At 42.4% G+C, this 27,990-nt stretch overlaps 2 protein-coding genes across 3 annotated transcripts; both read right to left on the bottom strand.

The window, feature by feature from the left end:
- Positions 1-152: 152 nt before the first annotated feature.
- Positions 153-8,108, bottom strand: LOC147310510 (sodium- and chloride-dependent GABA transporter 2-like). Its single transcript, XM_086268159.1, has 15 exons — positions 8,047-8,108; positions 7,711-7,899; positions 6,890-7,024; positions 5,957-6,097; positions 5,769-5,856; positions 5,545-5,677; positions 5,304-5,438; positions 4,504-4,607; positions 3,042-3,166; positions 2,814-2,926; positions 2,555-2,692; positions 1,531-1,633; positions 1,288-1,388; positions 991-1,161; positions 153-907 (listed from the first exon to the last, which is right to left on the bottom strand). Exons 1-15 carry the CDS (start codon positions 8,051-8,053, stop codon positions 758-760), a joined length of 1,833 nt encoding a protein of 610 aa, XP_086124285.1. The 5' UTR covers positions 8,054-8,108; the 3' UTR covers positions 153-757.
- A 941-nt stretch (positions 8,109-9,049) lies between these two features.
- Positions 9,050-26,427, bottom strand: kdm5a (lysine demethylase 5A). Of its 2 annotated transcripts, XM_086268446.1 has the most exons (29): positions 25,702-26,427; positions 25,234-25,574; positions 24,681-24,758; positions 23,153-23,275; positions 21,196-21,366; positions 20,743-20,928; positions 20,338-20,416; positions 20,139-20,230; positions 19,849-20,007; positions 19,477-19,596; positions 19,206-19,364; positions 18,642-18,823; positions 18,276-18,438; positions 18,060-18,179; positions 17,764-17,958; positions 17,491-17,672; positions 17,237-17,361; positions 16,955-17,105; positions 16,672-16,792; positions 16,291-16,467; positions 15,832-16,010; positions 15,414-15,732; positions 14,747-15,307; positions 14,478-14,636; positions 13,998-14,126; positions 13,756-13,903; positions 13,389-13,609; positions 12,729-13,202; positions 9,050-10,304 (listed from the first exon to the last, which is right to left on the bottom strand). In XM_086268446.1, exons 2-29 carry the CDS (start codon positions 25,390-25,392, stop codon positions 9,999-10,001), a joined length of 5,238 nt encoding a protein of 1,745 aa, XP_086124572.1. In that variant the 5' UTR covers positions 25,393-25,574; positions 25,702-26,427; the 3' UTR covers positions 9,050-9,998. The 2 variants fall into 2 exon arrangements, with proteins under 2 accessions (XP_086124572.1, XP_086124573.1); XM_086268447.1 differs by having other exon boundaries at positions 16,672-16,789; positions 25,234-26,427.
- Between the last annotated feature and the right edge of the window lie 1,563 nt (positions 26,428-27,990).

Below are 27,990 nucleotides of genomic sequence, written 5' to 3'. Positions count from 1 at the left end.
AATGGCTGCTGTGAAAAAGGCTCTATGCGACTCCCCCCCACCCCCCTTCCCTTTAAAGCTGCCATGCTTAACATCCAAGTCCCCGAATTTGGATTATTTTTTCAGACTTAGGAAGTTCCCCTTCGGAGAGCAAAGGCAAAATGGTTCAGGACAACATACAAAGATTTTTTAATCCGCACTTACAACAGTAATGTTTCTTTGTACAGTCATTATACGTTACAGTACAAAAAATGAAACTACAGTTAATATGCCATATTAGTCCATATCAGTATTCTGCATTTCCATGTATTTATTCTGCATCCTATTATGTCTACTGTTAAGCATAATCTAATTTTCCCTAAATACAAAAGGAAAACCTCTGCAGTTATTTATCACAACATAACAATATGATACAAATATGACAAAACAGCCATGCAGTGTTGTCAGATACATAAAGGAGCATTAATAAGTTGCTCTCTAAGTGTTAGGTGTGAACATCCAATGATTCACCTGTTCCTCCCGTGACTTTGCTTTTATTGGGTTACTTATAAACTTTACCGATGGATTCACAGACTCAAGAACAAGTTTGTCTAAATTACTTTTGTCCCTGAAAAACACTCCTTTCCACTCTGAAAATTCTTAATTCAAATGTCAGGATACTTTTTTAATTTCTTCTGCCTTAATTTATCACTCAAAAATCGTCAACCCACTACTTTCGCCTGAGTCCACCGTGTATGTTATGTTTTAAAGTAAGTGGATCCCACAGACCACTGAAGCCTCACAAGTTGGAGTCCGCCTCAGAGACGGGGAAGTAGCCATTTGTAGTCTTGGTGGTGTCTACCTCTGGAGCAAAGATAGCCAGTAACCTCTCCTGCTCCCTCTTGGTTTTAGGTAAGTCGTCAGATGGTCTGATGAGCAACTGGATGCGCTGTGAACGAGCAAACAAAGATTAAAATCAGGAACACGTCAGTTGGGCACAAATGTTTTCCTCTGACAGGATGACCAGCATACCTCTCTGAGTGTCCCCTGGGTGGTGCTGATCTTATACACCATCCAAAGTGGAATGCAGACCATGGAGGAGAGAGCAAGCAGCCAGCCGATCACATATCCCCACCACGGGTACACATACTCATTGTTGTACTTCAGAGGAGTGTATTTAATGAGGGAGAATGCAAAGGTGCCCTGCAGAGACAAGGTAACAGGGTACGGCAACTAGTGAGGATCAACCTGCTTTATTTCCTCTTTTTTTTTCACTAATAGAACATTTATTGTCATTTTTGGAAGTTTATCTACTTTACTGAGACTCACAATGCACGTGGCAGGGGAGAAGAACAACCAACAGCACTTGATATACGGTCCTGGCCGGTAACCAATCATATCCTCAATGTTATCATAAAAGCGATCAGCGCCTGGAAAAACACGATTTAGACACATCTCATCGTGACACAGTGTAAAACTCCCAGCTGGGTTTCTGCCAGTAACTTGGGTGAACACTCAGAATTACTCGTCAAAGCTTGTGCTATAATCTTACATGCAGTTCTGTTTGCTTACCGTAAACCCACGCAATGCAAACTGTCTCAAAGATGGACATGAAGAGAAGACACATGCCGCTGGCTGCGTAGTAATCAAAGAGCTGAAAGACATACATGCCCCCCTAAACAGATACAAACCAAAGAGGTATAATCATACAAATATAGCTTACAGTTACAGTTTTAGACAGTTTTTTATACTCTTGGCTCCGTATGATGTCACTGAAAGGAGATATCCCTAATATGGTAATCTTAGACACATAGCTTTTGCTGCACACACCTGCAGAACCCCTTTGTTTTTGTCTTTTTACAAGGGGCAGCCAATCAGAAGAAAGCTGGTTTAAAGGGTTTAAGGTTAGGATGGCTTATTGCAAAACTATTCTAATAAGATCCAAAAATAAAAACAGAGACCTGGAAATGAGCATAATAGGTCTCCTTTATCTAAAAATGAATGGTAGCTTGAAAACTGTACAGTAAAATACTGTTATATAGTATAGTGCTGTTATTATACAAAGACCCTGAAACCTTGAAGCCCAAAAGTTGACTATTTCAGCCCTCATCCTAAAATTGGGAGCATTGCATAACAATGCTTGTCACTTACCTGAGAAGGGTCGCACAAAACCATTGACGCGCTTGTACTTACAAACTGAGGACTTGTTGACACCTCTACAGAGCATTCATGCTTCCAGCTGTGCAGAGGTGAAACCACGTCAACTACGTTGGATTCTAGTAAGAGTTTATTTAATCAGAACAAAGCATCCCACCACCAGCCGCAATCCCTCCACCCCAGCAACTGCCCAATTTGTTAAGAGTATGTGTTGAGAGACAACAGCTTTAACATCACATGATCAAGCAAACTGCTGCTAAAGGCATTCATTCCTGTTAGGAAACAAGGGATGACACCACAGCTTTAAAAAAAAAAGAATAATTTAAAGACACTCGTATGAAATCATTTACTACACACTACAGGCCAATTTTACTTCTGTACTTGTTGATCTTTGGCTGTGTGAATCTGTGTGTTTATAGTCCCAGAGTGTGACACCTACCTCCATAAGCATGACGAGGCCCATGAGGAAGGAGACCAGGACCACGCCTAACAGGAAGAGCTCCCGGCGGTACTTTCGACGGAACACGGCTGGGTACATGTCGACGATGGCCGTCACAAGGCTCTCCACGCACACAAACTGATGTAGGAGAGGGGAAAAGTCATTAATAGGAATGCGATCATCACTAAAGCAATCATGAAAAAGAAAAAACATCCAAGTGGCGGAGCGTGTTATCTGAAAATGGTGCATAGCTTTGTACCTGACTGTCCAGCCCTAGAAAAACAATCATGATGAAGAAGAGGGCCGCCCACAAGGGAGACAAGGGCATCATGGACACAGCACGAGGGTAAGCTATGAATGCCAGGCCAGGGCCTGTGCAGAGACAAAACAAACAACTTAAATTGAACAACCACAAACCAACCTAAGTATCAAAACAAATTAGTGTCACTATGGGATTACTGCTATTTTGCTTGATATCAGGCCTCACCAGATTCTGCCACTTCTGAAATGGGAACATTTTGCTCATAAGCCATGAAACCCAGGATGGAGAAAATCGCAAAGCCTGCCATGAAGCTGGTGCCACTGTTCAGAAAGCACAGCGCCAGGCAGTCTCTGCAACAATATGTTAAGTGTCCTTTTACTGCGGAGTTAAGCATCAGATTCGGAAAGGCAATTATAAAGTAAGAGGTGATGATGATGATGATGCTTGAGTTAGTGATTTTAATTGAGTCTACCCACCTTGGCGACCCCCAGCTGCTTCTTCTTCTAAATATTAAGAATTACTTCGAATATAATCTTAAAAAGAAACTTCAGACTATTTAAAGGGAAAATTCACTCAAAATTTTTATTATTTTATTATTATATCAATCTTTTGATGAGGTCTGCTATGATACTTGCCTTATCTATTCTGGTGGCAGGGTCCGGGGCTGTAAAACTTTGTGCAAGGAATGTGATATGATTTGAGCCAGCCATGCGCCCTTCTGTCCAATGACAGTGACAGTGAGGTGAGTTGCTGGCGATATCTTGAACTTTTCCGTTAGTAAGCGCTGCTGTTTTTGCCGCTGTGAGTTGCTGTTAGCCTCTGTTAGCCAGCATGAGTAAAACCTTTGAAGTGAATCTAACATTGTATAACATAGAAAATAAAATTTAAAAATACTATGTGAAACTTTAATCAAAGTGTTTATCAGAGGGAAAGTGCGATTTTGAGGACGCTGGAGTCTAGCATTAGCTGGCATGATGTTAGCTTACAACTAGCTGTTTTTGCTGTTTAGCTGGCTCGTTGTCAGCTGTCTGGAGATATCAGGGTCACATGTTTAAGCTGCTGACAATAAGTAATTGAGGAAATATCAAGAATAAATATACATTTTATACATGTTTTTATTTGTTAGAGCACTGACTGCAGAGGAGGAAAAGGATGATGTGTGAATGAGGGAGGAGATGTTGAACATATACATGTACAAATCTTAAATTGTCATATATAGTTTGAAAGAGCTATTTGGCATGTTGTGTATGTGGCTGTTTTCTAGCCACCTACATAAAACGTGATTTTAAAAATGCCACATAACATGGAAAGTTATTTATCAGTTTCACATGGGAACTTACTTTTTTCACTGCAGACGGAAGTGTGCACCAACTTCAATGGAGTGGTAATGTTTGCTAGTTGTACAATGTTTTGTTTGGCAAATGTATACGGTAGAAAGTAATTAGTCTGTATGTGAAACGGCTCACACAGTTTTTCAAATGCTTTGGTTGGCTGGTTGGTTTGAGTGCAACAAAAGTATGTAATTTTAACTTTTAATTTAAAACTGGGCAACTCGCACTAAAAAAATCTAAAAACAAACAAATGTCAAAAATGAGCAACTTATTGGCTTAAATAATCTTGAGAAATGACTTTAATCTATGTAAGCGTGTAATTGAATAAGCACATGGATACTGCATTGCATACATACCTATAGCAGTTATTATTATATTTATTGTAACTGCCCAGAGCAGTCAGCGACCCCAGACAGATGGCATAGGAGAAGAAGATCTGAGTGCCAGCATCCATCCACACCTAACACAGGAGAGATATGAATATAGAGATATAGAGATTTCAAATGCAGTGCTGTGTGACCAGGAGGATTGATGTGCTACATCTTTCCATAGACATTCAGCCATCACTGACTAAAGCAGGTGGGCAAAAGTGAAATGTCTGTTACTGGATTTGCTCTAGCTGAACATTTATTAACCATGCTTCCATAAATAGCAAACTGAGATGATATTGCACTATTTCAACAACCAACACTTGCCGTGCAACTGTTTTGAAACACCATTGGGCATTTATTTAGGGAGTTATTTTTGGACTTGGTCTGTAAATCTGAAAAAACACAATTAAAAAGTTTGCTTATTTGCCCCAAAATCAGCTAGATTCTTGTAGAAATCCTACTTCTCCCATACATTTTAGTTAAAGATTCTTTTGGTCACTTAAAAAGCCACTTTAAAAGGTCTTGTTCCATAAAAAGGGGGGAAAGCCTGATTTTGTGTCTGCTTTCAGCTCAGTCCTGGTAGATCTTGTGTTTACAGTCCCAGTGGTGTCTTGACCTTGCATTTAATCCCCGCGGTCCCTGTCTCTTTCATGGAGAGCAGATGGACCCAGCAGAAACAAGTTCCCCCCCAACCGAGAACCATGGGGTACCTGCTCTTGGTTCACGTCACTCTTTGAAAATTTTGTGACTGGTCTAAGTGAGTTTTGTGCAAATGATCTTCATACCTGTGGATCTGCCAGTCGCCCCAAATCAGGGTAAAGGTAGAACTGGATGCCGATTCCAGCGCCAGGAAGGGTGAGTCCTCTGATCAACAGCACAATCAGCATCACGTAGGGGAAGGTCGCAGTGAAGTAGACCACCTATATCGACACACGCATATGTGCAAACAGGAAACATGCCAAAATAATCACCACATGACATCCATCACGTACCCCAGAGCTGCCTCTGAGTCCCCCTCTCACCCACCTTTCCTGTGGATTTCACCCCCTTCCAGATGCAGAAGTAGCACATGACCCAGGCGATGAACAGACACAGGGCCAGGTCCCCATTCAGCGAGCCCATTTGGTCAATACCTGGGGAAATCCTTAGTGCTCTCCTCCTATTGAAACGGGGAAAAAAAACACACCAGTGACAAACCATCTAAATCATTAAGTCACTATCTGCTTTTTATCGAGGGTGCCACAACTCACTCCCAGAACTCAATGACAGGAGAGGTGGTGTTTGGGTTGATCATTTGGTCAGTTGAGGTGTTTCTCCTCTGAAACTCCACACAGTTTTCTGTAGGGGAAAAACCACATAGAAATTATTTACCATTGCACTATAAGAAGGGGAAAAATACATTCTAAGAGGAAACATTCACGAAGCTTTGTTGTGTTACCTGTATTCCACGTATTGTTGCAGGAAGACCAAGGTAGGTCCCAAGAGAAGGAGAAAGACAGATAAAAAATCCCCCAAGCCAGAACGATGATGTAATAGAAGTTCAGCAGAGTCACTATCACTTGGGTGCCATAGCCAAGACCTGCACAAATGATATTTACATATACGTAACAATATTCACCTTTATAATTAGTATATTCTGAATATGAAAAAATATGTATGCTTAGGGCTGATGTTGGTCTTCCAAAACAGAATAATAATGGAGATGAGGAAGAGAGATCGCCCGCTTAAATTTGAGACTGAATTTATAATCCTTCTTTTTCACGTACAAAGTCATGAAAGATCAGACACCATCATATCATAAAGACCTCATAGTCCCATATTATCCCAGTAAAGCATGCTGGTTTGGACTGAAGGCTTACTTGTGATTTGTAGAGTTTCTAAATATAGAATGGGAGACAGAGTCTCAGGGTTCAGGAAGCAGACACCCTCTCTACTTTTCAGATTAGGCTTAAAACTTTCTTTGATGAAGCTTATATTATACTTAGGGCTGGATCAGGTGACCCTCAAACATCTATTAGGTATGCCGTTGTAGGCTCAGGCTCCTGGGGGACTTCCTGTGATTCGCTGACAATTTTCATTTTCAGTCCCTATGAAGCTATTTTTTCCAGATTACTCTCTTCTGTGTCAAAATCTAAGAATGTACGTCTCTTTTCTCTTCTTATGCTCCTCCCTGAACCTGGTTCTACTGAAAGGAAGTTCTTCTTCCCCACAATCACCAAGTGCTTTCTTATAGAAGGTTTGTGAATCAGTGGGGGTTGTCTCTCGCTAACACTGGCAGTTCTTTACTTTACAATACAACGTGCCTTCAGGAGATTCCTATTCTGATACGGCACTATACAGATAAAACCAAATTTACCTGAATCCTCCTTACCTTCAAACAAAGGACTGATCTTTCTCCAGCAGGTAATGCCTCCCTCACTGGTGTACTGGCCCAGTGCTACCTCCAGGAGGAAGACGGGAACACCACAAGTAAACAGGAAGATCAGGTAAGGGATGAGGAATGCACCTGAGTTGAAAAAGAGCAAATGATTAAGGGTTAGAGTTTATACTGAAGGTATACTCTGTTCAAATGCAATGTATTTCTACTGTCTGCACCTTTAATATTGAATCTGATTTGGAATAAAGTACAAAAAAATAAAAAGGAAAGGAGACCACATAAAACCATGAAAGCCCGCAGAGAGGCCGAGGGCATGTGGCTTGTTCAAGTTTTCTGCCTCTCTGCAGAAACAGCTGCTGTGAGCGAGGAGCAACAACAGCTGTCTGACCCCGCTCATTCCCAAACTCTGACCCCGCCACCCCATGGAGGGCGAGAGAGAGAGAGAGAAATGGGTATCTAATTTAGCAGTCAAACAAGCATAACATGCAGCCAATGAAGGAAGAGCTGTTTTTCCAAACAGATTTTCAGAAACTTTGAATGCACCCGTTTTTACTTCTATCATCAAATCAATTTAAGGATGAATTTTGCCTTTGAATGAAGTCTGCAACTCGCGATAACAAGTTTTGTCTCTCATTAAGTCCATTAGTGAACAGAGATCAATTTCAGAATCTGATCAATTTCAGAATAATACTAAGATCTTCAGGTGTTTGCTTAACATACCTTTTGTACAAATTAGTGACATGCATGAATTAGTTGATGGAAAACTGCAGAGGAGCACTCTTTATCTTCTCTACTTAGCTCATCTTCCCACTCACCTCCCCCGTTCTTGTAGCACAGATAAGGGAACCGCCACATGTTGCCCAGGCCGATGATGGAGCCGGCGACTGACAGAACGAACTCCAGCTTATTGCTCCACTGACCCCTCTCCTCCATCTTCACTTCAGAGGGTGGCAAGTCACTGGCATGGCTGGTATAATTGGCGAGGCCGGCGTTGACAGAGTCTCCTGTACAACAGATGTACACGAGGATTGCAGTAGGCCATGGAAACTCGATGGCTGACACCCATATCGCCTGAATTGGAAGCCGATGTGTCTGCACACCAAACTGTTCCAGCTGTAGAGCGCACCAAGTTCAAATATATGTGCACTTACCTTTCATTGTGGTGTCACTCTTGTGACGAGCTTGAAGCTGAATCTGTAGGTTTCAGTTTGACTGGGGCCAAGGTTTGACTATTTAACGTGGCTGGACAGAGAGGTGGGGTTTTGTAATGCTAAACCAAGGCCAGCCTCCACTCTTTCCCTGCATGGGGTCCCTTCCAAGCAAAGTACAACATCCACCATGTCTGTACTGTTAAAATAAGATGCAATGTAATAGTCCAGGGGGATGACATTTGACCTGTCAGCCATAACTCATGTTCTTGTTGCAATGCACTTTGGCTACATAGGTCTAAAGAAACAAACATACATGTTTGTTTACATCAACAGATGCATTCTAAAAGTTAAACTAGTTGATGGAAGGTTTTCCACAAATACGGTGCTAAGGTCTGAAAGAAATACATGTTTTGCTATATAGCAGATAGACCATTGTTTCTCCTTTCATCTATGTTTAGCATTTTGGTCAAAAAGTCTTCTCAGTGGATGAGTCTGAAGACACAACATACAGCAGGTGGTGGAAGATGTGGCTGCATAACAAAACAAAAGTTATGTAATTCTTTGAGTATCCTGCAGCCCACCATGGTTGCCCTTTCTTTCTGTCTGTCTGATAGAGGTGCCTCACTCAGACGGTTGCCAAAAGCAGACGGGGTCAGTTCACACTGGATCTGACCTGTGAGTCAGGAGTGGACATCAGCACAACCCCCACCCTTGCCATAATCCTCTACTCGCCCAACAGACCTGCGTACAGGTAGTGATACGTATAAGCTTGACCAGTTAATTTTTCACCGTGATAATCGAGGCCCTGCTTTGAAAATGAATGTCACATAGCTGATGTGAGGTTTAAACCAGTTTGAAAAGAAATCAATCAACCACTCAGTGACACATCTTGAGGTCACTCCCCCCCCGCCTTCACAAACAAGAAGTTTAGAAGAGGAGATGGTTGTCGTTTGTGTGCTTCGTCACATGGAGAGAAAAAAAACAACAACATTGCAATTTGTACTTATTTGACTAGGAAGAATTTATTAAAGGTGAGAAACAAAACAAAACAAAAAGCCACAATCCATTGGTTTAACTGCCTTAAAAGCTATGTACATTATAAATAATTCCACTACAATACAACCATTTGTTTTTCCTAGTCAAGACCTACTTATTGAGATGTTACTGTCTCAAGGGCCTGGCAAGAGGGACAGAAGGGGAACTAATGTCCTGGAGCTGGGAACAAATTTGTCTGTTTGCCACTGAATACAACAGCTGGAATAAGTGAGTGTTTGACTGCAGGTAAGTTATTAATGCCTTGTTACTGCTGAACTGAGGACCAGGATGAAGACGGCAGGTTTTTCTAGACCTAAACTGCTGTAGGGGGATTATACAGAGAGGCCACAACATTAAATCCATCTGCCTAATATTTTGTGAGTCCCCTTTGTGACATCAAAACAGGTCTGGCCCTTTGAAGCAAGGTCACAGGACCTCAGAGGGTGTCTTCCGGTTGCGGGCGCCAAGATATTGCAGCAGATGCAGCGATCGGGCTTATTCTGGTGCATCCTGTGGATGGACTGACATGTGGGGAGGCCATTTCAACACCTCGAGTGTAATGACGAGCCTTTTGTGAACAGGACCTCTGTCATACAGGAGCAAATTAGCCACATTTGGGTGGATGTTAACAGTATCACCCACATGAATACTGATACCAATGGCTTCCCGGCTGAGTGACGCACTGCAACGAGATGATCGAGGTCATTCACTTTACTCGCCTTTGGTTTTTAATGTTGTGGCTGACACATGTAAAGTCTGTTTGCAGATCTCAGCACTCGGAAACAGGAGTGTTTTTCTTGTGCTTGACACTCCCAACAGTTACAGGAACTGTTAACTTGTCTTGAGGTTTAAAAAACTAGCCTGGATACTGGGCATATTGTGAAGTTCTCTGTCATTGGCCCATGTTTTTTTAAGTGCTAACTGCCCTGGTGAGAATCCTGCTGTTGCTGATGTGATGTCGCTGGGTTTAAGTGAGAAGCCGATGACCAGGAGGCAATCACCGATGACGATGGCACACTCTGCACGCTGCTGCCGCACATTGACGTTGTCAGCACAACGACGCTCTCCTCCGACACCTCCTCGACGGTCATTCCTCCACCGGCGGCCTTCCGGGAGCAGTCCATGCAGATGTAGTCCTCATTCTCGGCCATCTCGCATGACACACCCACACAGACCTGGTGGAACCACTCGTCACAGCCGCCATCACACTGAACCCAGTCGACCTGGGAAATAGGAGAGAAAAGAACAAAAAACTCACGTGATGAATTCAGAAATGTGAGTGAGTGAGACAATGACTTTGTCAAGCAAGACATTAAATTCAAAGATAATATTTAACAGCACTCAATCACGTCAGTGTGGACAGTGAAACAAACTTGCTTTTTTCACCACAACAACAAATTTGAAAAGAAGCTGCAGCTTTAATTCAAGAATTTTAATGAAAATACTGCATTAGCAATTAAAGAAGTCTGTTTCACAGCTACAAGTCAGTCACTGTTCAACTAATGTTTGATGTTATTTACTGGAATACATGACTACAACAGAGTAGATCATCTTGGACACACTTCAATTGTTGATTTTCAAAACATTAGAAATAACAAAACAAAAACAAATGTATTTACCAGCGCAGCTAGAAAAAAGTGGTTTTTGCTGTAACGTGAAGCTAAAAAATTTGAAGTAAATTATTATCATTTTCTTTTAAAGGTTACCTTCCTTTCAAAGTAGCGACTAACACAGCACTATGCCATCGTTTTGGGCTACAGTCACGAGCATGCCCTGGATAAATCATCAGTGAATCAAAGGACAGAACTGTAGGGCTAATGATTCCTTAGATTTGATTGGCAGCGCAGACTCAAGAGAGAAGAAGACTAGCCACTGGTTAACTTTGTGCAGTCTGCAGTAGCGTTTCTGATCAAGACGACATCAGGTGGCCTTGTTAATATGTTATGTCTAACTCTCTTTGAGGTGTTCCAGTGCGGTTACCAGCTGTTACTATTCAATAAAAAGGTACCCGATGTTCATTGTGAGAAATGTTTGTTATCCACTCTGGTTTAATAAAACAAACACACATTCAGTGAACGACACCACAGTATTTCCCAGTCTCCTCAGATGGAATCATCAAACTGTCGAGCGGCTCTGTATGCAGACTGATGTTCCGTCTGACACCATGTGAACATCACGACACAATCATGGAGGCCTACAGTTTAACACTGCAGTATGTTTGATTTCGTGCAGTCAATATGGGCTTAAGGGAATTTCACAGTGCAGAACATCAGTAGATACAGAGCCCTGACAAAATCCACATCAAGACTTTGAAAGCTCTGCTCGTGCTTGCTGTACAGCTAATCATATGGGAGCAAATCAACTGCATTTAGGCGTGTAGACAACGTCAACATGACCTGATGCAGTTCAACTTGAGCATTAGAACAAGGAGGAAAAGGTGATTTAGGTGACTTTGAATGTGACATGGTTGTTGATGGGCTAGGCTGAGTACTTCAGAGACTACTGATCTGGGATTTACCCCACACAACCATCTCTAGGGTGAATATCTAGTGAGCAGAAGTTCACTGGGAGAAAATGCTTTGTCGATGCCAGAAGTTAGAGGAGAATGGGCAGACTACTTCAAGCTGAAAGGAAGGCAACAGTAAATAAAACCATGTCCTGACCGTGCCACTTAATGACCACCGTATACACACTTTGTACATAGCTTTGTAGATGGCTACTTCCAGCAGGATTACGTCACAACGCTCAAATCATCGCAAACTAGAATCTTGAACATGACAAGGACTCCACCAGTCACCAGATCTCAGTCCTCTAGAACCCATTTAGTGCATGGTGGAACGGGAGATATACACCATGGATGTACAGCTGACAAATCTGCAGCCACTCTTTGATGCCGTCAGATCAATATGGACCAAAATCTCTGAAGAATGTTTCCAGCACCTTGTTGAATCTATGCCAAGATTCAACAATATTGAGAGCTGAGGTGCATCCAACCAGGTACTAACAAAATATATTTGTAGACATAAATTTCTTCATAATAAACTATATTTCAGTCCTATTTCAAGGACGTAGATGTGGTCTACTACCTTGAATCATGTGAGATCAGTTTAGTTTCCTTGCTCCCCAGGTTTGAGTCCACATTTAAACCAGGTGAGCAGGGAATAACCTCTGAGACCACGATGGATCACAATAAAGTAATGACACAAATAAGATTAAGAATATTCAACAATTTTTCAACATATTATATAATGGTAAAAATGGTAAATGGCCTGTATTTGTATAGCGCTTTTACTAGTCCCTAAAGACCCCAAAGCGCTTCACACAACCAGTCATCCACCCATTCACACACACATTCACACACTGCCATCACCAGTGTGTGAATGGCAAGCTACATTGTAGTCACAGCCACCCTGGGGCGCACTGACATCATTAAGTTTGATGGACACAATCTTAATGTTAAGATTGTGTCCATCAAACATCTATGATTTCCCCCTTGTACCCCTTTCAACACATATCTGGATCTGCAATGGTGAAAATCGGTCGCAAGTGCCTTGAGGCGATTGTTGTTGTTGTTATTTGGCACTGTATAAATGAAACTGAATTGAAATGTTAGTTCGTTTTTTATGGATAATGACAGGTGTGCTCACCTTATCTTTACACGGCCTCTGGCAGTTTTTGGCTGCACACACTGCATTCTCATCATTGGAGTCCTCTGCCCCCGACCAATCATACTTCGAGGGAATGTCAAGAATCTTCTTCTCCTTCCTCTTCTCCATCCCCTCCCTGATGGCCTCTGCCTTTGCGGCCGCTTTCTCTTTCCTCTTTCTCTCCTTCTCCTCTTTGGCCAACCGTTTGGCCAGTTGCTTCATTTCCCGATTCTTTTCCAGGTTGATTTTAAGTTTTTTCTTTTTGGGTTTACCCCCAAGGCCGAGCTCCAGACCCACCCTCTTTAAGTCTTTGGACTTGGGCGGTCGGATATCTCCCATCGCCGAAGTTCCACTGGCAGCTGCAGCAGCCATCAGCATGTGGTGGTGCTCGGCTCTTTCCAATTTGCGTTTCCGTTTCTTCTCGGAATCTTTGAGCTTGATCTTCAGAGGCTTTTCAATCAGAGAGTCGTCAGGCTGGAAAGAAAGGAAGGGGGAGGGGGGGGAAAGAGCAAATGAGAGTGATCACTGCCATTTCTTATTCTGCATTTACTGCATACATTGTGTGTAATTACACCATCAGAACAAACAAAAATGATTAATCTCAGCATTAAGTCTCTATCCAGCTGTGCAATCAGGTTGCATAATGGCTGAACTTCCTACCTCCATGACCTGCAGGAATCTCTCCTCAGAGGGTGGGTGAGTGGCCTGTAGGATTCTCCAGATGTGCTGGGTCTCATCCAGGGACACCTCCAGCAGGTCTCCAAGCATCATCAGGTCCTCCAGCTGGGCTTTAGCCTGCGGGGACAGCTCAAGAACAGGTGGCTCAAGGCTCCGAGGTACCAGCGGGGTCTTCCTGGGCTGCTTTCTGGGTGTACCCAGATCTGAAATGTAAATATTTTGAGTATGAAATGGGAATCTCCCAAGGAGTAGTTAATGTAATTGTTTATTATGCAAATAAATGCCAAGAGGGAACAATGGGTAAACAGACTCAAAGCAAAGGGATTGTATTAAATAAATGCGGCCTCACTTTGAACACAGGACTTGGAGGCTGAGGAGTAAGCGTGCTCGACACAGAAGGAAGGCGTGGCAGCCAGCCACATGTGACTGACCACCTCCTCTGACTTCACGGGAATCTCCTCATCACAGAACAGGTAGGGCTTCACCTCACCAGGGTCCTGGAGCCAAACAGTCATACAACAACAACACAAGAAGTCAAAATAAAGTCCTATGACACCCCAATTTAAATCACACCACTGATGCCTCCCATACCTTCATATCATATCCGTAAGTCTCCCTGATGTCTTCGTCTGAATCAGTTTCCTCGTCGTCGTAGTCCACAGAGGGACGCGGTGACGTGGCTCTGCTGAAACCAGACTGCTGGAAAGTTTGGATATGACCCTGGGAAACACACACAAACACACACGTACTCTTTAAAATTTCTTCTCACAGGAAAGCTTTTATCTACTGAACTTATCAAAGAAATAAAAGCAAAACAGCAATGATTCTTCAGCTTGTTGTTGAATAAAAACTGTTTTGCCTGATAATTTCCCTAGAGGGTAGATTTAATTTCAGGTTTCAGCTCACCAGTCTGAAATGTGAACTTTCAGACTGCTAAGCCAATCCACTGGCCTTTTTATCTTTTTACAGATTCCTGCCCTCTGCTGGTGAAGTGCACATTTACATCCAAAGCATCAATCTGTATCTCAAAGAGAATTTCTAACCATGCAAAATTATTAATGATCAAAGTACCTGTAAGTCAGGATTGGCAGCGGCTTTCTGCAGCTCAGCGTTGATGATCTTCTCCGTTTTCTCCCTCGCAGCTTGCTCGACCATACGCTGACTCAGCACAGACAGCTTCGCCAGGGCCGAGGACAACTCCTCTGTGGCCAGAGCTTGGCGTGCTCGGTCCTGTTAAGAAAGTTTAACCAACATAAGCGCAGGTAATAAGCAGAGACCAAAAGAAAAAACACTGAGAAGCTCGGATGCTACCAGTTAGGCATTGTAATTTATATGCGTACCTGCCAGCTCATTGCCCTCTCAGTCAAACACTGCAATGCTTCTCCTTCTGGCAGACGCACTGGCAGCTTCTGCAGTGAAACTAACAATGACAGAATGGTCTCTAATCTCGGCCTCCGTGATCGCTGGCACAGCGGACACAAGAATTTGGAGTCTTTACTATTGCTCTGCCAATTCACACCAATCTTCTTCTGAGATCCAGTCTTAGGCAGAGGGACGCAAGCTCCGTGGAACCAGTCTTTACAAAGTTCGCACTGCAACATGAAGCCGCTGGCAGTCTTTCGACACAAACAGAACTTGACCTCCTCGATGCGATCTGCCATGGCCATCTTAGCTAAATTTGCAGCTCGGAGTGAGTGAATGGACTCCACTTCTTTCTGCTCTTTGGCTTTGAAAGCTGCTACAACAGTAGAAGGGTCCCGCACCTCCTCGTGGTTCTCCTCCAGATCACTCAGGGTGTCTGGGTCAAAGCCGCCCCTCTCCTTTTCCATGAGCTCCTTAACACGCTTTCGCTTGCTCTTGCTGTTGCCGTATACGCCAATGTCCACACGAGGACTGAGGACCTAAGAGATATTTGTTATAATTATCATACAGACTTTAAATTAAAGACATTTAAATATTTCTGCATCTCAGCCACAAGTAACATCAAATGTTTCCATGACAGCCCACCTGGAGCAGTGTGTACGTGGAGTTCTTCTTGAGGAACGTGCGAGCAGTCCTCTCCCTCCAGGCTCGAGCTGCAGCTACCTGAGACTCCACCTGAGCTAGCGGATCGAGCCGCACAGGGATGGAGCGGCCCCTGGCCAGCAGGCTCTCCAGCTGATCCAGGTAAGCATAGCTGCTGCCGTTTTGGATGGCCTCCACCTTGGAGGTCCACTCCTTGGCCTTTAGCAGGGCCTCTCGGAGAGCCAAAATATTTGGTAGATACGCTGGGATGTTCCGAGCTTCCAGCACAATGCTCTCAAGCGTTGCCATGCTGTGACGAGGTCTAAGATTATAAGAGCACAAACAAATGTGTGAACCGTCTGATTTTAAAAGGTAGACTTTTATGGGCAATTTAGATCTCCATTCACATGTGAAACCTTACCTGGCCTGCAGGCAGGCGCGAGCTTTATCCTCCCATCTCTCTGACACGGTAAGGATTTCTTGGAGTTCAGCCATGGCCTTCTCCACGGCATGGTGCGGTGCCAAACCCACCCCAGAGTCGATCAGCCTCTTCATGAGCTCCAAAGTGACGCGGTGGGGCTCAGCAAGGGTGGCACGCACCTGAAATTTGATGATGTTCTCAGTCTCTGTTTTGCTCAATCTTTTGATGTTTATGATTTTGACTCATATCTGTCACTGCAAAGATTTTGCTTCCTTTACACTGGCACATAACTACTTAGAAATCTAAATAGTTCTAACAATATGATAACATTCTACAGAAACGGAGAGCAATACGATGTTAGTCTTAAGTTGACTCCTTTTCATTTCCGCTTGGTAACAAAAGTGGAAAACCTTGTGTTTTTGCAAGGACAACAACTAATATCGCCTGATGTGGGCTCACCTCATCAAGCCACCGGGCCTGCTGGAGCTCCTGTTTGAGTCTGGGCAGCTCTGGCAGCTCCACATCCAGGCCACTGCCCAGATCCAAGAGCGCCTGCAGCTTGGAGGAATCTGGCATCTCATCTGACAGCGCCACCTGGGCCCGTTCATGAAAGTCCTCCACATTCTCCAGTAACTCCTGGCAATACGGGCAGTGACAGACACATTTAGAGGTAAAGGAAAAGTAGGAAATGTCAGGGAGTGGTTTAAGAGTATTGGTTGAATGAGCTGGGGGAGCAGAGAAAATTTACACAAGAGAGGCTAAAACGAAATTTAAAAAACCCCAAAACAAAACAAAAAAACAATTATAATTGGGATCTATGTATCGACACATGGAACTAACTTTGACTTGTCGCGCCTGGCTGATGATGCAGGGTAGCCTGTACAGCTGCTCTACGAACGCTTTCAGCTCATCCACAGTCAATTTGGTCCGATTGCGATTGCTCTCAGAACGCAGGCGGCTACTGGAGATGCACACAGAAAAAGAGGGGAGAAAAAACCCCAAAGATTTAGTTCCTCTTTGAACAAAACCACCTACAAAATTAATACTGAAAAGACTTTTTAAAAAACTGATATCAGGCCCAGTAACTTGCGAGCGGTAAATCAGCACAAATCATTGTCCTGACCTGTGCCTCTGCTTGCGGCTGAGCAGCAGCTGGGCTACAGAGGAGCACGTCTCTGCCTCTTTGACCATCTCCCTCAGGCGACGGAACAAAGCGTTCTCAGGATACTTTCTGTCCTCTGCGTCCTCGAGCAAAACTTTGAGTTCAATGAGATCTGTGAGGGAGTGACAGAAAGAAAGAGCAGGAGAAAACAAAGATGAGAAAGGATTTAGATATAATAAAGACATAAATAGCTAAATTTAGGGAACAAAATGCTTGTAGTTTATAATGCAATAAAACAGAGACCTTTTTTGTTTTTCTGGTCTGCAGCCAAGGCTTCTGTGACCCTCTTTGCCCAGGTATCATAAGACTGAGCCCGAGTCTTCACGCCATACAGCATGGAGGGGAACTCCTCCAGATCATAGCGATACCTGGAATGGATTGGACAAAAACTGCACATGAAAATTTGTTTTAAGAATTTACTACCAACACAAGCTTGTGCAACTCTTAACATGATTAAAGTTTACGCCATGAATTAAAAAAAGGAAAAAAAATCCCACCTAAGACACTTGTCGCCAAGAGGACAGTCACAGAGATCTTTCGCGTGGTGGAGACAAACCAGTCGGTCTGGGCTGCAGGAACAGGTCAGCGCAGACAGGAAACAGGTGGTCTTACACTTGTAGCACTGACGCTCATCGTCCGGAACGAGTTCAAAAACCTCCAGCTCGGACGACAGTACCCCCTGTTGGCAATGAGGAAAGCGATGCTCAAATAATCAGAATGGGTTGCATTACATGTATAACATCCACAAAACAAAAAAGAAAAACATTCACCATTTCCTGGACAGCCTGTCTGAGTTTTGTTTCTTCATCCATCATCTCTTGCATTTCTTTATAGACGGCAGCAGCCAGCTCCACGTCGAGGCTCTCGGGATCTGCAGCCATCTTGCAAAGCAGCTCCTCGTGGGAGAAAACGCAGTACCGGTGGAGACGCCGGTAATGGGCGACACACTGGCGGCCCATTGGCAACTGAAGAATGGGCGAAAAACGAGCAAAGTTTTGGCAAAATAATATACATAAAAAATTCAATATTTAAAATAAAAGAGGAGTTTGTATTTTTGCTCCCTCACCCAATCAGCTGTGCAGAAATTAACAGCCTCTGCAAAGTTGTAGCCCTGGTTGAAGCCGCTGTGGTAGGCCCGGGGAAAGGTAACCACAAACTCCCCGGCACACTGATTGGTCCTGTACACCTGAGGAGAGGAATATATATGTAATAAATAAACATGAATATCTCCACATGAATATTTAACCAGATCAAATTCCAACCCAGAGTACGGGCTACATACAGGGACACCATGCTCCATGAGGACGTTGGGATTCATGATGGTGACAAGCTGATGAAGGAGGTCAGGCTGGGAGTCAAAAAGCTCTGGAGCTAACTTTTTCATGACAGCCTCTAATTTCTCTGCTGCAGAGGCCGGGACTCCATACCAAGTCTTGGGTTCTCCCCTGAAGAACAGAAGGAAGACATCAGAATGTTCTTTTAATATTTAGGGCTTCTATTGTACCATAACTCCACAGGGCAGACATAAACATAAGATCAACTATAAAAGCCCTACTGAAGCAAAGGATTACCACTGACATGCAGAATTTTGTTTTCATCAACACTACTACTTATCTGCTGCTTCCAAAACTATACTTCATAAACTTGCCAGTGAAGAAAATTGATGGAGTAGCTCCAGTGGTCTTCGATGTGCCAGCAGAAGGAGGAGAAACACATGCCCACGTAGAGCCAGGGTACCTTCATGCCTGAGATGTCCACGTTGATGTGGGTGAGCACAGATTGCTCCAGCACTGGCATGTTGTTCAAGTTCCAGCCTGAGTTTGCATAATCCTAACAGGAAAGGAAAAGAGTGCTTCTATTCAGAGCAAATTTGAAAGTATTAAATAAATAGACTGGAGGCTGGAGTTTGCTAGATGGAACCACTCAATAAAATACAAAATAAGATGATGTGTGTGCAATTAAAAATCTTTAGCAGAATATATGAGAAAATGAGCTGACAAATGTGCCTCCCCATCAGTGATGGCATTTTTTTTTGGGGGGGGGAAGAAAAAGAGCAGAAAAATATTACTTTTATTAGATATTATTAAGTAATAATATTACTATTAGATTTAGTTTACTTAAACAATACTGTCTCTACGTGTTACTTTTCAACTTTTGTCAAGGCAACACATCACCACGTTACGATATTTATACTGTGTAACCATCTTCTCACCTCCTCATCTCCCATCAGCCTCCTCTTTCCGTCCCTGACAGGGAATCCGCTGCCGACATCCTTGGAGCTGATGTCTGCTCCATACTCTACAATGACATCCTCCTCAATGCTGCTGACCAGACGCCAGAACTCCTTCTCCACCAACTCTGTGGGGACCATCTGAGGAGTGTAAGATGGATCTTATGACATATCCTGTTTTAGGTCTTCGCTGAAAGGCTTGAGAGCAGCATCCGTTTACTCATTCTAGCTCTACTGAGTAGATTTCACATACATGAACAGGCATGTTGAAGTAGTCAGACTTGAAGTGGTCGGCCATCTCTCCGAAGCTTTGCAGGCTGTACTCCCTCACAGCTTGCTCGAAGCCAAATGCCTCCCTAGGCTTACTGCATTCCTGTGTAGGAGCATGAACAATTCATTAGAGTTACTGCTTTTGAAGCCACGCCCATTTGAGTAATTAAACTTTAGGTCGGTTGCTAGAAACAGACTTTTGTCTCTCTGTTCTATATATTTCTTTCAGTCTTCACCCGTATACTCAGTATGATGAGTACTATAGTAACTGTAAGAGCACCAATCTTTGACATGAGAAACATTTGTGGTATACCACAGATGGCTCAGGGAGAATAAAAGCACATTCAGCGCCTACCTCAGCAACACACTTAGGGCACCGCCAGTCTCCTTTGGGTACGTCCTGCAGAGGTGGGATCAAGCAGAAGGTGTGGTAGCTGTCGTCACAGCCATCACACAGCAGGAGCCGGTCCTCTTCGTCCCCTCGTCCACACACAAGGCAGAGATAAAGGTCGATCTGAGGGTTAGCGCCACATTTTTTTTTTTTTTTTAAAGGGAAAACAAAACAAGATGCAAAAATTGTTGTGGTATTGAATAACATGGTTAATTTTGACACTCAACACAATGAAATGATGAAATCACACTCACAAAGTTGACCTCCAGGGTCTCCTTGCGTGGTCTCATCTTGATGGCGAAGGCCTGGGCTTTGAGGTGCCGCTGCTTCTTGTTGAATCCATCATCTAAGTGAATTGGAAAACTACAGTAAGAGGAGTGGCTCTTGGTTTTTGTGTTTAAAAACAAAACATAAAAACAAAGCCTACACAAGTCAATCAAAATTTTTGTTTACCAGCTGATACGATCTCCAAGCCGACCATCTTGGGACTCGCTCCAAAAATTTTAAGGGTTTTTGGCTCCTTGTTTTCCCGCTAGAGAACAACAACAATAACAGCATTAGACTGTGAAACAAAGTGATCCTGCTAAATGTTAAGACATCCTCGGTCATTCCTGACACAGTTAGGAATCTGGATGTGCAGAGGGAATGCCAAAAGTTAACGTGTCAAGCACTTTTTTAAACTTTTATTTTGGGGGACTAATTGTTCTGCTACAAATGATAACTTCATGACCCATTTGCAACAATGTTATCAAATGTTACACTCAATGAAACGCATTAGTGCTCATGGCATTTTTAATTTTAGGTCAGCATGGGTTACAAACTCAACTCTGAGTTAATGTCTGAGCAGCTTCACTTTACCTCTGATTTCAGGCGCCTGGATCGTCTCTCTGGCAGTAGCCGCTCTTTGGTTTGCAATCCATCACCTTCTCCATCTTTATCCTTCTCATCCTCCTCATCGTGCTCCTCTTCCTCTACAGCCTCCTCGCCAACTCCCTCATCTACCTCATCCCCATCATTTCCCTCATCATACAACCTTTGGAGGCCCTAATCGGAGGCAAAATGATCACTGAATAGGTTACCAAAGAAAACCAGGATGTTATTTGGCCCAAAGGTTATTACAAGCTATTAGTAACAGGACATTTATATACAGTATGAAGTGTTTTGGGAGAAACTTCCCTAAGTACAAACATATACATGCAATTTAGACAAGAAACCTCAGAATCTACTTATGATGGTCTAAAACATATTAGCTGTTGTTTTCCTCCCAATTATGATATAAAATGCAGTTAAACAGCATTCAGCACCACTCACAGTTAGTGTGGCTCCAGTCTGGAAGAGCTCATAGGGGTAAAGGATCCTCTCATAGTGAGAACGTAGAAGAGACCCGGTGCCTTTTCCAGCAGGGTAGCCCATTCGGCTGGCCACCTTGGACCATAATTTTTCTTTACACACCGTCTCAAAGCCGCCCTCGGATGACACAATCTTTAATGCACACAAGGAAAACATTTTTTTTTTTAGCTCTTACCACTTAATCTATCTAATCATCCAAAATAGGTTTTAACATCATAAGGTAAAAAAACAAAACAAAAAACAAACAACTTTTTTTTTGTGCTGCCGAAGGGTCCTTATAGGGCTGCTCGATTATGGCAAAAATGATAATCACGATTATTTTCACTGAAATTGAGATCTCGATTATTTGACGATATTTATTTAACCCTTTAAGACCTACCATAGAACCAAGTCCGCCAGAGCTTATATTATTTTTTTACATGCTGTAGTGCCATTTGTGGGAGCATTTCAAGTTGCTATACATCAATACAACTGTTATAGCCCATATTTTAATAATATGTATGCATTAAGTCCATAGTAACTACATTAATTGCAAAAAAGTGCAATAAGCTACAAAAAAATTGAAAATCGTTTTTTTTTTTTACATATATTTCTACTTGGAGAAATTTAAGAGGTTTATCCCTCAAAACTTTAAATACAAAAAAGTTGCAAAAAATAGTTTACAACAACAGGAAATTTATTTTGAGTGTCTTCATAGTTTTATTTTGGAGATACACCAATTTTTATATACTGCAGGAAAAACGAAAGAACAATCCTATGATGCAAATTTGCAAAGAAAACAGCAGGTGCATCAAAATAAACTATTTCCAGCTGTGCAATTCGAGTTCTAAGCATCCCAGAAACTATTCAGAAAAGTCAAACATGACTTATAAAAACACCAGTATAGGCTTTTAAGGCCTACAAGTAAAAAACTACATTTTACGCGAATATGGCGTCACGTCCGGTGTCGGACAGGAAATGGCGGACATGCGATAGTTCGCGCTGACGTCTGTTTCAATGTGGGAAGTGTTACGAACAGCTGATCAGATTGGCAAAGCGTGTTTCTGGAATATTATGTTTTTGTTCCTGCAAGCGCTTTTTATGCAATTTTTTGCAAAGCTTTATGTGGAAGGAAACTGTGACCGAGGACAAGCTGATGTCATAAGATGTAAGTTTCATATGCAAAAAAAATTATTGCGCTAGCTTACATGATTCAGGTTCTACAGGGATTTAAAAATAGTTACACAAAACGGAGCGTGCTGCTCTGACCGGCTTTAAAGGGTTAACAATAACAATGTATTGAATAATGACTTTAAAAAATAATAGAAAATAGTGTGCAAATACTGATAACAGTGCAAATGTTTGCAATATAAGAAATAAATGAAAAATGTAAACATCTATGTTTAGTGAACTTTGCAGTGTTGCTCTATGGTGCAGCTACTCCACCATAGCAAAGTTTACACACTGTGTCTACTTGATCCACGTCTGTCTCCGCGAACCCATAATGTTTCCACACCACTGAAGTTTGGGTTTTTTTTACCTCTCTTTTCAACCAACGGCAGTCACTCTCCTCTCCAAATAACTTCTGCTTAGCTTTCCGAGCTTCCCTTGGGTCCTCTTAATTGTTGTGACACGTGTTCGAAATGCAGAGAGGTGCGCTCGATTTGCCACACGGAGCAGCGCGAGAGTAAAGCTTGAGGGAGGTGCTAATAATCGGCTCAGTCATTTTTAATGATCGTTGAAAGCCCAGATCGTAATCGTGATTAAAATTCGATTAATTGAGCAGCCCTAGGTCCTTATTTACAAAAGTTCACTAAAAAAAAAAAAATCTATTTTTAGGTTAAAAAACAAAAATCTGAACACAAAACAAAAACAAACAAACAAACAAACAAACAAACAAACAGAAAAAACAAAACACATCCATGCTGACTGGTTCCACCTTGCTGAGCTGGTAGAGGTCCAACAGTTTCCTCTCCACATGAGGGAATCGAATCTTAGATCCCTGCAGCTCCCAAAACTTTGCAATTTGATCCAGAAAGTTGAGCTTTACGCGAGTGAGCGCCTGGAAAAGCAGCAGAGAAAGAGTAAAAAGACAGATTAGAAAAATCAGAGGCTGGTATTCATTTTGTTTCCACATTTTGGTGCCAGGAAAACCAAGAAATTTGCATTGGGGGGAAAAAAAAAAAACAACACACACACACACACACACACACACACACACACACACACACACACACAAAAAAACAACAACAGTATGTCCAGACACCAGATCTATTTCGACAACTTCCATACATAAATACTGTTTGAGATCAGTAAAAAATAGGTAATGCAGTCTGATAATGATAATCTGCGCATTTCTAATATATATAAAACAACATTGCAGCTGTCCTGGTGCCCTGAACTGAAACAACACATATCCAAAATTTGACTTTAAGGGCATCCATGACATCAAACGTTGGACACAATTAAAACTAAACTGAAAAAAATAATAATGCAGCTTTTTGTTTTGTTTTAATAACCTTTTCCTAGTCAAAATAAAAACTGCAGTGTATTTTTCCCCCCTGAGTGAGACTTTTCTTTCTTGGTGTCCACATCTCCTCAGACCCGACATGGTCTGCCCCCATTCAGGTCCAGTCCAAAAAGGCTACATAGTGCCTGTACCACCTCTGACAACTGAGGAAGTTCGGGGTCTCCCCAGTGATCCTCAGGACTTTCTATGCAGGCGCTGTGGACAGCATCCTCAAACAGAACACTGCATCCTTGTATAGGAACAGCTGTGTTAAGGATCAAAAAGCTCTTCAGAGACTGATCCATACAGCAGAACGCTGCTGCAAGACTGCTCTCCCCTCCCTACAGGACATCTACACCTAGAGAAGCTCAGATATTGAAGGACCCGTCCCAACCAACTGTTCCATCAGGCAGAAGGTTCCGCACCATCCGGGCAAGAACAGAGAGATTCAAGATAAGCTTCTATCCCCAGACCATCTGTGTCTTAAACCAGAACATGCCGCCCCACTCCCCACCCACAGCATTCATAAGTGACTGAGAGAGGACTTATTCTCAACACATCCCAACCTGATTCTTCTCGCCTTTACTACAGCACTAGACACTTTAACACCCACTGCACAATGTACATTTTTAGATTTTCAATTTAAACATTTCAAGATTGTTTTATTTTATTTTATTCACTTAATGTACATAATTCACTTACTTACTGCATATAATGTGGTCTTTTGTATAATTCACTTAATGTACATAATGTTCTCTCTTTTTGCACAGTCAAGGAGTGTGTCAGGACACGTTCCACTGCGTGTTGTACTCATAACTATGCATGTGACAAATAAAGGATCTTGAATCTTAATTATCTATCATACACACAGCCAAAGCAGTAACAATAATGGCTTCAGTCTCATTATAAACAATGACTGGAGTTATTTTATTTATTCATTCATTTGTGGCAAACTCACCTCAAGTTCATTCAGCCTTTGCACTCGAGGAGTGAACCGGAAGTTGCGTACATCACAGGCAAACGGAGGCTGCCAGTCCTGATTGACAACAGAAAAGAAATATTACATTCACCAAAACAACCTGAGCAATGAGGAAATCATTGTGACAACACGTGACTAGTTTAAAGTAAAAATCAAAATCTAAATGTATCTGTTGCATGTATGCATGTAGACGCCATTAGGCCCAATGTCTACCATCGTTCCACTTTAACTTAGCTAGCCACCACTTTAAAACCAAAACACCAGGTGGGAGTGAGGAAAACAGCTACATTTTCTTCGCACTTTCGCCCACAATTTTTCTGAACAACAAACGGAAAGCAGTGCCAAAAATGTTTAATTAAAAACTGAAAAGAAACTGAGCCTCGTTTGACCTCTATTTAGACTAATGGCAACTAGTAGCGTCGCTGCGTTTCGTAAAATCCACGCAGGCCCAAAGTAAGCCAGCTCAGGATCACAAAGAGACAACAAACCAAAAACCTCTGCAGACCTTTAGTTTTATTTTAAAAAAAAATACCTGAGGGGGTCGGATTTTGCAGATGCCCGTCTTCTCTGCAATAGGTCGGATCTTGTTGATGAATCCCAAAGGATCCGAGAAATCCTCCCAACTCGGCTCAAACACCGGGCATTCAGGAGGGGGCACGAACTCCGCAAACGCAGACATATCGGCGTCCATCCAGTGACAGTCTTTAAAAAAATATATCAGGGATAAAAGTGCGCAAAGTTGAGCCTCAGGAGTCCATAATTGTGTTAGCTGCAATTGTTTCTTCCTTCTTCTTCTTTAGTGTCCATCGTGATTCTTCTAATGTCCCCAAATAACAAATCACGTCAGTGACAGGAGCATCCCAGGGGCGAAACCTAATGTGATGTGAAAAGTGAAGGCAAAAAATACAACAAGAACCGAGTCAATGATGCATGTCACTCCTGTATCCGTAAACAGAGGGCCAAACCAGGCCGGGGTATCACCACCAAATCCTCCCCCTACCTGGGACGGAGGGCAGTGTCAGTCCAAAAACACCACCATTGCTCCTCTCAAACCAAAGCTTCAGGAGGAAAAAAAAACTGCGGTGAAGACTTGGCCGCAGACGATTTGGAGAAGAAGTTTTACAATACCCAACACACAAAAACACTCCGTCTATTATGTTAAACAAGCTAGCATCGCTTCTGCACTACCTGGGCAGTGCATGCTTTTTTTCGTGAGGATGCATTTCCAACAAACTTATCTAAGGTTAGCTGTAATGTTCACTAGCTAACGTAATCACGCTAGTGAACTCGTCGATGTCCTCCAAAATAAACTCCAGCCTCTTCGTCCTCCTACTCTGGTGGCACCAGTCAAGCTTGAAAACAACACGGATAAGCCTAGTACCAAGCGTACACTGTTGACTGTTTCCTTCTCTCCGCACATCAGCCCCCATTCATTGAAGCATTTGAGGCGACGGAGAACTAGCACACAGCTAATTTCGTAAGCTAAAAGAAGCTTAGCTACCACTTCCCGTTGCGCAGCTAACATTGACGTTAGCTGGCACAGTCGGCTGAGAAGAACGGTCCTCCGTGGTTTAAGCAGGTTAAATGAAATCGCATATACAAAAGCAATACTCTCTTTGCTTTGTTTTACCGGAGGCAGCTTTCCGTATATTTAAACGTCGTCTATACCTATTGTAGTCGGATTAGCAAACGTGCTAGCTACAACTAGCAAGGAAAGGGAAGAGCTCTTATGGTGCTTTCATGGACACTCGGAAAAAGTTTCACTACTTTTGAATTCATTGCTGTTTTTTCATCTAACTTTGATGCTTGCGTGAAGAAAATATATTTGGTAACAAGCGCTAATAAATTCATATTAGTTGTAAAAATCTGCTGGATTGATTGCTGTCACAGTTCTGCGTTTAAGCAAAGGTGCTGGAAAAATCAGCAGTACGAATGCGGTTGGCGGTGTCAGTAATGTATCTTCGAGCAGATGTCGGTTAGAGGGGATCTCCTTAATGTGGCACACACTCAGGCTGTCAGCACAGCAGCCCCATACGCCTGTTGATCACATATTTTGTTTATACATGCAACGTGTCAGAAGAAATTTGGTTGGAAGGCAGCTTGTTTCAAGCCGTGGGTAAACTGGGTATATAAAAGCTCAGCAAAAGATAAAGAATGATTATTTGTAATTGTGCACTTAGTTGATTCCAACAATCCAAATGTCTGTAAATGAGTATGTCTCTTTATTGTGTTAGACACTTTGTTGCTGAAGTTGAACATATCTGCCACTAGTTTACATAGGCCGAGACAGATTAATTTCTAATACAGCATAATTTACTAGAATACAGTAACTGTGTAAATCCTGAGCCACCCCTCATGACTTTATATTGTGCTAAGTGAATAAGTTGCACGAGTTTATAAAAGTATGCATGGCAAAAACAGAGTTTGTATAATTCTTATGAGCTTGTAAGTTGATATTTGGTTCGACCACCATTATACTTCTACACAGGCTGAACTCTCTTATGCAATCTTTCTTCTAATCTCTTTAAATAGTGCTCAGGAGTAGTTCTCCGGGCTTCTAGAAGAACATTCCAAAGCTTCGGATGTTGGCTGGCTTTTGTTCTGTTTCAATAATGTTGAGGTGCGGGCTCTGTGGTTACAGTGTGTGTTTTTCTATCTAATTATACTATATTGGCACAGTGTTTGGGATCACTGTCATGTTGAAAAATAAAACCGTTATCATTTGGCTGCATTCCAGATTCTATTGCATGGTGGATCAAAATCTGATGGTCCTTTTCTGTGTTCCCCTGAAAATGGTCAGGTTTAAGAAGTGGATTGTATGTGTGTGAAAAACAGCCCATGTCAGAGGAAAACTTTGAAAGCCTGGAGAACTATTGTTCAAGGCCACTTTAAATTAAATTACAAGAAACTCTGGCTCCTCAGAAGTAAAATATAAAGAAGTGAAGGCTGTCTCAAGTACATAAGAATCCAAATATTATAACATAACATGATCCATGTCAATTCTAAACTACTAAATAAATAACAGCTGCAGTGGGATGCACTTTACATAGCATACGGAGTGTTACGTCATCTTCTGAACCAAAAGCTACGTAAAAATCTAAGTTTTAGAATTAGAGTTTGATTTTATCTGTTGGTAACAGTGGCTGAGGTGACTGTATTTGACTTAATACAATATTTTATTGTGTTTTTATTTTAAGAAGGATGAACTACTTAGGCTGGCACAGTTGCTGCAGTGGGCTGTATTGTCCCCTCATAGCATCAGGTCCTGGCTTTAAAACCAGGATTTATG

The sequence above is a fragment of the Aulonocara sp. 'chitande type north' Nkhata Bay genome, linkage group LG17, assembly GCF_057382095.1.
Source record: "Aulonocara sp. 'chitande type north' Nkhata Bay isolate Kocher_YH1m ecotype deep benthic linkage group LG17, A_spYH_male_GT1.1, whole genome shotgun sequence".
NCBI lineage: Eukaryota > Metazoa > Chordata > Actinopteri > Cichliformes > Cichlidae > Aulonocara > Aulonocara sp. 'chitande type north' Nkhata Bay.
The sequence above is the reverse complement of the archived record's forward strand: the minus strand, read 5'-3'. Positions and strand labels throughout refer to the sequence as shown.